Source organism: Neoarius graeffei, chromosome 23 (assembly GCF_027579695.1).
Source record: "Neoarius graeffei isolate fNeoGra1 chromosome 23, fNeoGra1.pri, whole genome shotgun sequence".
NCBI lineage: Eukaryota > Metazoa > Chordata > Actinopteri > Siluriformes > Ariidae > Neoarius > Neoarius graeffei.
Window position 1 is genome coordinate 5,420,603 of NC_083591.1, and position 13,592 is coordinate 5,434,194.

The window sequence follows — 13,592 nt, forward strand, 5'->3', positions numbered from 1 at the left end:
CCTGGCAGAGAACATAGAAATAAGTACGAACACATTCTACGCAGGCAAACAAGAACCTGCCAAACCTCCAAACAAGTGCACTGGATCTGATGTGGACTCTGTTAATGGAAAATAGGATAGTCGGCTCCTTCGAAACTTTCTCACTGGTACATCAGCATTTTATAATGTTAAAACTCTTTATTCTATGGATTCACCTTCCATTAATGGAAACGCATCAGTATTGATTATGAGCAGTTCGTTAACAGTTGCACATGGACACTGTGTGAGGTGCATAAAAGCTGGATGAATACACACCACACCAGCATGAAGGTTGTGAAGGAAAATCCCCAATTAAGGACTTCCTTAGGATTCGTTCCATCGTTCTATCTCGTAGCCAAATCATCTGGCCACTGTGTAATGTTCTTTCGATTACGGTATATGGACACATCCACAAAAAAATACACAAGTTAATCAAAAGAATTTTAATTTTGAACTGGTTCGCCATTTTGACAACACAGCAGGAAAACACTGGAAGTGACGTCATCGGAGTGAAATATCGGGAATTATTATATATACAGGACACTTTTTCGATGGATTAAAAACACGTGTTCTATTCCCTTCTAGCGGGTTTCATTCATTTGGTTCGATAGCATGCAATATTGTTAGCATATCGCTTATCTTACGTGTATTACGTCACTCTAGTCTACCCAATGGAGAATGAGCGTTGAATATGGTTTACAATACAGTATTGCATGGTTGTCAAGACAGCATGACGTCACACGTCGGAGACGTAAAACTTCCGTGCTAGCGAGTGAATGACTGGGACAATTTGTAAACAAACATGGCCGCCAGATTTGCTTTGTTAAATACGGAAGATTTTGAGTGAATTTTGAAAGAGAAAGATGCGTTGAACACCCGAAAGGAATGTGTATGGATAATAATAATAATAATAATAATAATAGCAGCTGGCTTTTTTCGTGGTATATCCGATATATTCCATTCATCTAGCATGATATTGGACAAGTCAAAGACAAGTAGCTGAACGGAATATATCTGACATTCCATGAAAAAAAGCCAGCCAATATGTCACTCAGATCCGCGAAGTATTGCATAGGAAAAATGCGAGTTTTTCGACATGAGAAGATAAACTTCATATCTTCAAACCAAAGTGTAATTTTCTTTTTATTATATCAACACATTCACAAACAAAAAGTCCCCAAATTTATCAAAACAACTCATTCATCGATTTCCTCACAAGTGACACATAGAGATTTATGTCATGGTTTTGGTTCTGCATGTCCCGGATGGAGCTCAAATGAAAAATGTGGTGCATTTCCCTCCTAGTAAAACACTCGTGTGTGTAACATATATTTTAATCCTGATATCAATACTGTACCATCATATCATCCAGCCTTATTCTGGACTTGCGTTTTAACCTTGGCGTTCATCAAAAGAATTTCAGAAATTCTGCTAACTCAGTATTTTTATTTCCTTGGAATACTGAAAACATTTAGAAAGTCTTACAGTGTAAACTTGCCCACTACATCAGAATCACTTTCACAACATCCTTGGGAGGTTATCGCTAAGGAAATGGTGGGAAAGGCCTCAAACTTGGAACAATGCTATCTTCAAAAGCTGAAAACTAAACTGTCCCACGCTCTCAGACAGGCTATCAGATGGCACAACTGCCTGCTAGGCAGGACCCTGTGTTCAAGTTTCATTTCACAATCATTGCGAGATTAAAAATATATATAATATACAGGAAATGTGGTACAATTGTAACATGTACATCGTGTATAAGTGAAACAAGCTCTGGTTTGCTGGTCATTTGCCTTCTTCCAGAATCTTGAACCCTATTATACGACAACGCTGCTGACTTCTTATATCCAATTCATCAACTTTGAAGCTGTTGATTAATTTTCTGTAACAGCAGCTCTCACAGTAGTGCAGCTACAAAACGCAGGTTTATATTAATGCAATCGTTCTAATACGGTACTGTTTCTATTGTAATAACTTGCACAGGAATTTGTAGAGCGAGTTGTTACTGAAGAAAGAAAATATATAATTAAAAGTTATTCCACGAAATCGAGTCATACATGAGCTGATTTCAGCCGTGTATGACGAGATTGAGTGGAATAACCGTTTTATTCTGTCCACATTCACTGGATTTTGAGAAACAGGACTTTTATTTTTTGCAAATTTGATGAATAAAAACTTTAATACAAAATGTCCGACAAAATCATTTCCGCATAGAATGTAAACAACCTGGCGAAATGATAGTAGCAATTCTTACCATCAAATACTTTTATTCCATATTTTGTTACCTTTTTGGGGGGGTTTGTTTCCAAGTAGAGTTTTTATTTCATCCTTGGTTGGTTCAGCAACACAAAAAGCTCCGTCATTTTGTTTTTCTCTACTCATGGTATATGAGCTGATATCCTAGTAGTAGAATAGCCAATCAGAGCTCATATCATTCCAGTGAATGTGGATAGAATAATCATTGATATCTTGAAGTGTGGCGGCACGGTGGTGTAGTGGTTAGCGCTGTCGCCTCACAGCAAGAAGGTCCTGGGTTCGAGCCCCGTGGCCGGCGAGGGCCTTTCTGTGCGGAGTTTGCATGTTCTCCCCGTGTCGGCGTGGGTTTCCTCCGGGTGCTCCGGTTTCCCCCACAGTCCAAAGACATGCAGGTTAGGTTAACTGGTGACTCTAAATTGACCGTAGGTGTGAATGTGAGTGTGAATGGTTGTCTGTGTCTATGTGTCAGCCCTGTGATGACCTGGCGACTTGTCCAGGGTGTACCCCGCCTTTCGCCCGTAGTCAGCTGGGATAGGCTCCAGCTCGCCTGCGACCCTGTAGAACAGGATAAAGCGGCTAGAGATAATGAGATGAGATGAGATGAGATCTTGAAGTGTTCTGTAATGAGATATTTATTTACCAGGGAAGGAAGGAGTCTCCAGTGTCAGTTGTTTGTAACAAGTTTTCCGCAACTTCTTCACGCTTTGTCGTTTCTCTGTAACACGAAGAGCCTTTTTGTTTTTTGCTTTTTTTTTGTCTCACTATCTTTGCGAGACTGAAAACAGGAACGAGCTTGTTCATGGGCATTTCACAACTATCAGTTTAACGCAACTATAAACATATAAGGACTATGATTTGCTGTTCTACAATTAAAGAAAAAAAACTGGATGTGTTAGCAAATTGCTGTGGTTTAAGAAGGGGTGTGGTAATGGTAACTACTTCAAAACATGACCCCGTCGATGGTTATTTTCCTACAAAAGCACGTCATGAGTTTTTTATTCCTTACGTATCGTATAACCAAATGTCGTCCCACAGTAGCGAGTTTTGCTCGGCGTGCTTTTTGGTATTGAGTAAGGCCAGATGAGTCATCTCAAAAGCGAACAAGCTCTCGGATTTTTCCAGCAGCAGCAGCTCTTTGTATTAATAAACAGAAAGTTACCTCAGTCTGTCTGCGCACACACAAGCTCCACATTTTCCACGTTTACTGTTTATCCTTAGTGCACTAAGCTGCATCCTTTTATTTACAACTCATCAAGATATCTGTTTTCATCTGCCTGAGATGGAAGAAGTGGCTTTCATGCAAGTAAGGACATGAACAAGTGTTTCTCATTTAACAGTCACTGGCACCAAAGCTGTTTGAGTAGCGGTGCTTGGTGTTGGTGCTTAAAGCAGCATTTGGCTCTGCAGAGACTGAGGGATTGGACGGGAGTTTTACTTGGTTGAACTCAGGAGTGGAGTGGAGCGGAAGCGGATTGGTACTGACCAGCACGACTACGCAGCAGTAGCCAAGCATGACTCGTTGATGGGTGTAAATTCACATCTCCTGTAGGGATTTCAGTCCTCAAGGGTTGCCAGATTTAAAATTCAATTTCAGTAGAATGAAAAAGAAGAAGAAGCCTTTATTTGTCACATGCACACTCAAGCACAGTGAAATTCATCCTCTGCATTTAACCCATCTGAAGCCGTGAACACATGCATACACACACAAGTGAGCAATGAGCGCACACACACATACCCAGAGCAGTGGGCAGCAACACTACAGCACCTGGGGAGCAGTTGGGGGTTCGGTGCCTTGCTCAAGGGCACTTCAGCCCAAGGCTGCCTCATGTTAACTGAACCACATGATTTTGGACTGTAGGGGAAACTGGAGCACCTGGAGAAAACCCACACAGAAACGGGGAGAACATGCAAACTCCACACAGAAAGGCCCCCGTTGGCCACTGGGTTCGAACCCAGAACCTTCTTGCTGTGAGGCGACAGTGCTAACTTCTACACCACCGTGCCACCCAAAGGATAAATTGAGGGAAAAATTGAGGGATAAACCGATGAAAGCAGCTATAACATAAGTGATAACAGGAACTAAATTGTTTTGTGAGCATTCCAAAGAAAGAAAGAAAGATCAAATCAAGAAAGGCCCAAAGAAAGAAAGAAAGATAAAAAGGCCCAGAGAAAGAAACAAACCCCAAATCAAGAAAGAAAGAAAGAAAGAAAGAAAGAAAGAAAGAAAGGCCCAAAGAAAGAAAGACCAAAGAAAGAAAGAAAGAAAGAAAGAAAGCCCAAATCAAGAAAGAAAGAAAGATCAAATCAAGAAAGAAAGAAAGATCAAATCAAGAAAGGCCCAAAGAAAGAAAGAAAGATAAAAAGGCCCAGAGAAAGAAACAAACCCCAAATCAAGAAAGAAAGACAGAAAGAAAGAAAGAAAGAAAGAAAGAAAGAAAGAACAAATCAAGAAAGGCCCAAAGAAAGAAAGAAAGACCAAAGAAAGAAAGAAAGAAAGAAAGCCCAAATCAAGAAAGAAAGAAAGATCAAATCAAGAAAGAAAGAAAGATTAAATCAAGAAAGGCCCAAAGAAAGAAAGAAAGAAAGAAAGACCAAATCAAGAAAGAAAGAAAGATCAAATCAAAAAAGGCCCAAAGAAAGAAAGAAAGATAAAAAGGCCCAGAGAAAGAAACAAAGCCCAAATCAAGAAAGAAAGACAGAAAGAAAGATCAAAGAAAGAAAGAAAGAAAGAAAGAAAGAAAGAAAGATCAAATCAAGAAAGGCCCAAAGAAAGAAAGAAAGACCAAAGAAAGAAAGAAAGAAAGAAAGAAAGAAAGAAAGCCCAAATCAAGAAAGAAAGAAAGATCAAATCAAGAAAGAAAGAAAGATTAAATCAAGAAAGGCCCAAAGAAAGAAAGACCAAATCAAGAAAGAAAGAAAGATCAAATCAAAAAAGGCCCAAAGAAAGAAAGATAAAAAGGCCCAGAGAAAGAAACAAAGCCCAAATCAAGAAAGAAAGACAGAAAGAAAGATCAAAGAAAGAAAGAAAGAAAGAAAGAAAGATCAAATCAAGAAAGGCCCAAAGGAAGAAAGAAAGACCAAATCAAGAAAGAAAGAAAGAAAGAAAGAAAGATCAAATCAAGAAAGAAAGCCCAAAGAAAGAAAGAAAGATCAAATCAAGAAAGGCCCAGAGAAAGAAACAAAGCCCAAATCAAGAAAGACAGAAAGAAAGATCAAAGAAAGAAAGAAAGAAAGAAAGAAAGAAAGATCAAATCAAGAAAGAAAGAAAGAAAGAAAGAAAGAAAGAAAGAAAGAAAGAAAGAAAGATCAAATCAAGAAAGAAAGCCCAAAGAAAGAAAGAAAGAAAGATCAAATCAAGAAAGAAAGAAAGAAAGATCAAATCAAAAAAGGCCCAAAGAAAGAAAGATCAAATCAAGAAAGAAAGATCAAATCAAAAAAGGCCCAAAGAAAGAAAGAAAGATAAAAAGGCCCAGAGAAAGAAACAAACCCCAAATCAAGAAAGAAAGAAAGAAAGAAAGAAAGAAAGAAAGAAAGGCCCAAAGAAAGAAAGACCAAAGAAAGAAAGAAAGAAAGAAAGAAAGCCCAAATCAAGAAAGAAAGAAAGATCAAATCAAGAAAGAAAGAAAGATCAAATCAAGAAAGGCCCAAAGAAAGAAAGAAAGATAAAAAGGCCCAGAGAAAGAAACAAACCCCAAATCAAGAAAGAAAGACAGAAAGAAAGAAAGAAAGAAAGAAAGAAAGAAAGAAAGAAAGAAAGAAAGAAAGAACAAATCAAGAAAGGCCCAAAGAAAGAAAGAAAGACCAAAGAAAGAAAGAAAGAAAGAAAGCCCAAATCAAGAAAGAAAGAAAGATCAAATCAAGAAAGAAAGAAAGATTAAATCAAGAAAGGCCCAAAGAAAGAAAGAAAGAAAGAAAGACCAAATCAAGAAAGAAAGAAAGATCAAATCAAAAAAGGCCCAAAGAAAGAAAGAAAGATAAAAAGGCCCAGAGAAAGAAACAAAGCCCAAATCAAGAAAGAAAGACAGAAAGAAAGATCAAAGAAAGAAAGAAAGAAAGAAAGAAAGAAAGATCAAATCAAGAAAGGCCCAAAGAAAGAAAGAAAGACCAAAGAAAGAAAGAAAGAAAGAAAGAAAGAAAGAAAGCCCAAATCAAGAAAGAAAGAAAGATCAAATCAAGAAAGAAAGAAAGATTAAATCAAGAAAGGCCCAAAGAAAGAAAGACCAAATCAAGAAAGAAAGAAAGATCAAATCAAAAAAGGCCCAAAGAAAGAAAGATAAAAAGGCCCAGAGAAAGAAACAAAGCCCAAATCAAGAAAGAAAGACAGAAAGAAAGATCAAAGAAAGAAAGAAAGAAAGAAAGAAAGAAAGATCAAATCAAGAAAGGCCCAAAGGAAGAAAGAAAGACCAAATCAAGAAAGAAAGAAAGAAAGAAAGAAAGAAAGATCAAATCAAGAAAGAAAGCCCAAAGAAAGAAAGAAAGATCAAATCAAGAAAGGCCCAGAGAAAGAAACAAAGCCCAAATCAAGAAAGACAGAAAGAAAGATCAAAGAAAGAAAGAAAGAAAGAAAGAAAGAAAGATCAAATCAAGAAAGAAAGAAAGAAAGAAAGAAAGAAAGAAAGAAAGATCAAATCAAGAAAGAAAGCCCAAAGAAAGAAAGAAAGAAAGATCAAATCAAGAAAGAAAGAAAGAAAGATCAAATCAAAAAAGGCCCAAAGAAAGAAAGATCAAATCAAGAAAGAAAGATCAAATCAAAAAAGGCCCAAAGAAAGAAAGAACATTACCAGCATTGAAGATAAACGTCACACATATATTGAAAGGGAATAAAAAATGTGTCCCATTACAACCCGGTCTTTTCAAAAATCTTGTACTGATCGGGTTTCTGAGTCACTGATGTGGATTTCCCAGCAGTCATTCGTCCCTCCGTCATTCAATTTTAATCCTCTTTTTCCGCACATCTGCCTGAGCAGCGAACTGTCACACTGCACTTCAGTACAATCACATGAGGAGAAACAGACTCTGTGTTCATGTGTGTCATGAGACAGCAGAGTTTAAGTATTTGCTCCTCTGGTAGGTTGCGAATCCCACCAGGTTCATGAACTTGGAATGCGTAAACGTTGTGTTTGACTGATGGCATGGGTGGTGTGTGTGTGCGTGCACTTTGCTGAGACGTGAGCCGTACAGGAAACCCGGGACCTTGAAAGCTTCGCATAACTAGGATTATTATCACCTCAGTTAATAATTACTTACTGTATATTGGGACAGTCAGCTGTATAAAGCATCAAGTCCACAGAATAGGTTTGTTTCAGCGTCACAGTTTCACAGATTGTCATGATGTATGACCACTATCTTTATCTATCTTTACCAAAGTCCTTAGTGGGATTGGATCAGTTTTCTGTGTGGAGATAATGATAATCTCTCACTCGAACTGACATGCTGGAAAAATTCCATCATATCGCTGGGAACGAGGTCAAAACAAATCGAGACCAGGTATTGGTGTTTCAAATGCAAAACGATAGATGTGATGTAACCTAGTAATGGTTAGCTGTGGTGACAAATCGTACAGGAAGTGCTTACGAACGAGGTCTCATGACGACCATTGTGAAGCCACACCCACTTCTGTGATTTATCTCAGACGAATCGTCTGGAATTAGAATAATGTCTGAAAATCGGATCTTTCTGTTACATATTGAAGAACGTCCAGAGAACTGCTTGTATAACAATTAAAAATAAATATTTCGTTTACACAACCAGCTAGATTTTTTGGTGACAATTTCAAACTGTAACGCCGACACACTAGCGCCAAAAATGATTCATTGTCGCTGGATCTCTGCACTGGAACTTGTACGTTAATCCTTGAACTTTGATGACTGACACATGGTGACTGTGTCATGGCTACACCCCAGCGTATCCGGATCACACAATGCCACAGGACGCAAGATAAAGTGTTTTCTCTTCCTTCTCGCTGATGCAAGAATGTGCAGGGACGGGTCAGCATCTCCGAGGCTGAAGCACTACTCTGCCATTACTGCGGAGAGACGAGGACGGGCTCTGCAACCACACACACATAAACACACCGCAGCCTGGCTCCGAGCTGGGCCTCCCTGGAGAACAAGCCTTCCACAGTCCTCTCACACACACACACACACACACACTCTCTCCACCCCCTGCAGGCTCTCTCCAGCCTCCGAGCGTCCCGTCCACATGCTCCAGCCTGTTGTTATTGTCTCAGAGAGGACAAAATAGAAGTCTCTAATGACAACGCATTGAGTGTGGCTATAATATGTTCCAATTTTCCTACCAGTCATGCATAGTGGACTCGTGTCCAAAATACTGATCCATCACAATTGGCCTTGAACGTAGAATTTTCAGGACATTCAATGAAGTCGAGCCATTTTTCTGACTGGAACGTTTCCAGAATCACAATAGCAAACATAAACCCATCCATTTAAAAAAAAAAAAAACACACACACACTCTCTGACCAACAATCACTTTGTTCTCATCACAAAGCAGCTTGAAAAAAAAAGGCCTTGGTTTTTTTTTTCTTCCAAAAATAGTCAATAAGACAAAAAAGGAGGGTGGGTGAGTGTGAAGGGGGAGGGAGGGAGGGAGGGAAGGCAGGCCAGTGACAGCTAATGAGGACCAGATGCCCTACCTTCACTGGTAGCCACATTCTTCTGAGCTTTGGTCGACGTCTGATCCGTACTTGAACTCAGGTCGGAGGAAATGCTGGAACTGCCCTTCCCTGCAATCAGAGGAACACGTGAGGGCAAAACAAGCTCGAAAAATGGCGCAGGATGTGTTAAGTCATCATAATAAATGAGACAGAGATAGAGAGATTGGGGTTTAAACAAACAGTAGCCCGGAATACTACCACGTCCCTCAGTAACATTTTAGTAATAATCATTCTGCATACATTTTCAGAAACTTTGAAAATAATCCAGATTTTTTTTTTTCTAAACACACAAAAAGTCTGTCTCAAACTGGACCCTGGAACCACCACTTGAGCTGGAACTGATTAATCATCCTCTCTCCATTGACGTGGTGCTTAAAGTTTCGTGGCTGTGAAACAAGACCTCTAAGGTTTCACCATTTCGCTTATACGCCGTATTCCTGATGATTAACTCATGGCCTCGAGAAATGCACAGATCAAGAGGTGTTTACAACATTTCCTACAAGTGCAAACACAAGCAGAGTGTTTTATTTTACCATACAAGGTCGATCGAGCGTGCTGCACTGGCTAAACCAGCTTGTTTTTCACGAAATAGTTTTGCACTGATATCAATTCGAGGAGGTTGTGTAGTTTAGCGTGGAGTAGAGTTTCAACACAGCCGTTTTAATATCGCGTCTGGTTGCATCACTGCTATTGTTTATTGTCTATTGTCAGGGAAGAATGTGGGCTTCACTGTAAGTGAGATGAATTGCCTAAACACATTGTAATGATGGATTCTGGATAGGTCCGAGTTCATTCCCATGGATGATCTACAAGCGGAGTTCATCGGTAGGTTCAGATTTAGGTCACGGCGTTAAAGGTTAAGAGTCACAGATGAAATTATTATAAATATATCCAAGGCTTTATTGAACCAGATGTGCTTTTATTACTTTAGCAAAAACTCTAATTTCGACCATATTTGCTGCATTAGAGTTCATTCTCAATTTTGATTGGACAGGTGTTGATGAATTTTCTTTAACGGCAGCTCTGATCGTAGTTCCAGCTGGAAGACCAATCACAGGTATATCATATTAATGCACTCGTTCTAATACGTTATCATTTCTATCGTAAGAACTTCTTCACAGGAACATGTTGTTATTTAACCATCGTTGATATCGTGAAGTTCTCTGTAAGGAGATTTTTTATAACATTTATAACATTTATGGGAGGAGTCTCCAGTGTTGGGGCATTGTAACCAATGTGAGGTTTTCCTCCATGGGAAAGTCCTCATCGCCGAAGAGTTATGCTTTGTAGTTTCTACGTAACACGACAAGATGTGCTTTTAAAGAAGAAATAAATTTGAATACACAAATTAGAATAAATAAATTTTACCTTTATACTCTTGGTAATTAACAGTTATTCCATGAAATCGAGTCGTACGTGAGCTGATAGCTGACGAGGCACATTGCACGGAGGTTTTTTGACAGTTAGCAAATCAACTTCAAGGTGCATTACCGCCACCGACTGGGCTGGAGTGGGGTTTTGTTTTCGAGTAGAGTTTTTATTCCATCCTCGGTTGGTTCAGCAACACACTCCGCCATTTTGTTTTTCTCTACTCACGGTATATAAGCTGATATCCTAGTAGTAGCCAATCAGAGCATGCGATTGCTCATATCCAGTGAATGTGACTATAATAATACTGTGTATATATACAGTACATTGCAGTACAGCACCTCATGAGGTCTTTTATTTTGCTTGTACCAGTCAAATTTGCCAATAATTACAGTTTTAAAGATACTACATAACTTTTTATCCATTTATTGTTACAGTTAATGTTACAGAAAGCTAGTTCCTGCTATCAGTGATGTTGTAGCAGCTGTAAACAGTCATTCCTTCACCAGCCTCTCTGTAAAAAGACACAAAGCACTGACACTGGAGACTCCTTCCATAAATATTATCAACATCTCCTTATAGAAAGCTTCTCCATAATCACACAGTTTTTAATTAAATATCAGCATGTTTTGATCTGTTTATTATGAGTTTATTTCGAGTGTCCGTGACTATACGATATACAATACCCGTGAATGACTTGTTGCTATAGAAACGATAACTTTTAAGAATTGAGTGCATGAATTGCAGTCAGAAACTACTGTTCCTGTTATGTAACACTTATTAGAATAAGGACCCAAAGACGCTGAAAGTGGGCGGCACGGTGGTGTAGTGGTTAGCGCTGTCGCCTCACAGCAAGAAGGTCCGGGTTCGAGCCCCGTGGCCGGCGAGGGCCTTTCTGTGCGGAGTTTGCATGTTCTCCCCGTGTCCGCGTGGGTTTCCTCCGGGTGCTCCGGTTTCCCCCACAGTCCAAAGACATGCAGGTTAGGTTAACTGGTGACTCTAAATTGACCGTAGGTGTGAATGTGAGTGTGAATGGTTGTCTGTGTCTATGTGTCAGCCCTGTGATGACCTGGCGACTTGTCCAGGGTGTACCCCGCCTTTCGCCCGTAGTCAGCTGGGATAGGCTCCAGCTTGCCTGCGACCCTGTAGAACAGGATAAAGCGGCTACAGATAATGAGATGAGATGAGACGCTGAAAGTTTACCCCTGACGCCTGAACAAGCTTTTCTGATAAATCTCGCAATGTGTTTGAATACCAGAGTTAAACTATTCAGACTTTTGGAGTGAAAAAAAAAAGAAAAAGAAAAACCTCAAAGCACTTTTTTTTGTCTCCATGGCTTACGAAACTCTTTTTGCTTTTCATCATGGCACATTTGGCAGAAGTAAAGAGAAGCGAGTCATCCTTATGGTCTGGGAGGTGAATTGCTTCAGTCTCCACCTGTCAACAGGGAAATCAGCTGGAAGGCTCACTTTCCTCTTAGCGGATTACGGAATGCCAGCACGCTTTGGATGCAGCTGCCATTTCTAAAAGGAAACTGCAACAGAGAGGACTGATCAGCTGGAGAAAAATCCAAGCTATGCGGCTAAAGTTCCGAACAAATGACCGGAAGGTTGTGAGTTGAAATAGAAGGAGTGCGTTTGAGCCAATGACCTCATTTGGATCAAAGTGTGATTGTTCAAAAGATTTGGAAAGGAAAAACCCACCGTGAATGACTTTGTAACAAGTCATCCTTTTAAATTTAAACCTCTTCCATTGACATATCGCTGTCTGTTCACTTTGGTTAACGGCTTCCTTGATTTCTACTTAAAGAGAACGATGCGGCGGCACTTTAGTCCTCTGTCACGTCAAACAGATCAGCATCCAAAACTTCAACTTTTACTCGTCAGCATGGCGAGCCTCAACTGTGTCACATGACTATGGCATTCTGGGAATCTGAGTCCAAGATTTGCACTGACGTCTCATTACTTGTACGCTGAACTGTTTCTCATAAATTTGACAACTTTTTTTTTCGTAGCTAACAAAGAAACTTGATCGTTATCACTTATGTTTGGAGTTTTATCTCATATTAAACGTCACCGTAACTGTGCTAGCAAATTTTTTTTTTTTAAAGTCTCGCTGTGACATCATCACAACACAACCACTAACTTCTCACATCAATAATGAAAATACAAAACCAGCCCACAAATCAGCATCATAATCTCGAAACACATGAACACAAAAATTTTTAATTGCAATTAATTGTGTTATTGTCCATAGTTAGCTCACAATAAATCGCACATTTTTTATCTGTTCTACAGTGCTGCTTGAAAGTTTGTGAGCCCTTTAGAATTTTCTATATTTCTGCATAAATATGACCTAAAACATCATCAGATTTTCACACAAGTCCTAAAAGTAGATAAAGAGAACCCAGTTAAACAAATGAGACAAAAATATTATACTTGGTCATTTATTTATTGAGGAAAATGATCCGATATTACATATCTGTGAGTGGCAAAAGTATGTGAACCTCTAGGATTAGCAGTTAATTTGAAGGTGAAATTAGAGTCAGGTGTTTTCAATCAATGGGACGACAATCAGGTGTGAGTGGGCACCCTGTTTTATTTAAAGAACAGGGATCTATCAAAGTCTGATCTTCACAGCACATGTTTGTGGAAGTGTATCATGGCACGAACAAAGGAGATTTCTGAGGACCTCAGAAAAAGCGTTGTTGATGCTCATCAGGCTGGAAAAGGTTACAAAACCATCTCTAAAGAGTTTGGACTCCACCAATCCACAGTCAGACAGATTGTGTACAAATGGAGGAAATTCAAGTCCATTGTTACCCTCCCCAGGAGTGGTCGACCAACAAAGATCACTCCAAGAGTAAGGCGTGTAATAGTTGGCGAGGTCACAAAGTACCCCAGGGTAACTTCTAAGCAACTGAAGGCCTCTCTCACATTGACTAATGTTAATGTTCATGAGTCCATCATCAGGAGAACACTGAACAACAATGGTGTGCATGACAGAGTTGCAAGGAGAAAGCCACTGCTCTCCAAAAAGAACATTGCTGCTCATCTGCAGTTTGCTCAAGAGCATGTGGACAAGCCAGAAGGCTATTGGAAAAATGTTTTGTGGATGGAGGAGACCAAAATAGAACTTTTGGTTTAAATGAGAAGCGTTATGTTTGGAGAAAGGAAAACACTGCATTCCAGCATAAGAACCTTATCCCATCTGTGAAACATGGTGGTGGTAGTATCATGGTTTGGGCCTGTTTTGCTGCATCTGGGCCAGGCCGGC

The 13,592-nt window shown here is 39.5% G+C and overlaps 1 protein-coding gene across 1 annotated transcript in view; it reads right to left on the minus strand.

The window, feature by feature from the left end:
• fbxl7 (F-box and leucine-rich repeat protein 7) overlaps positions 1-13,592 on the minus strand; it is an 80,651-nt gene that overhangs the window by 58,972 nt on the left and 8,087 nt on the right. The window contains exon 2 of the mRNA XM_060905229.1: positions 8,928-9,017. Within this exon, the coding sequence (XP_060761212.1) occupies positions 8,928-9,017 (90 nt within the window). The remainder of the gene's footprint in view (positions 1-8,927; positions 9,018-13,592) is intronic.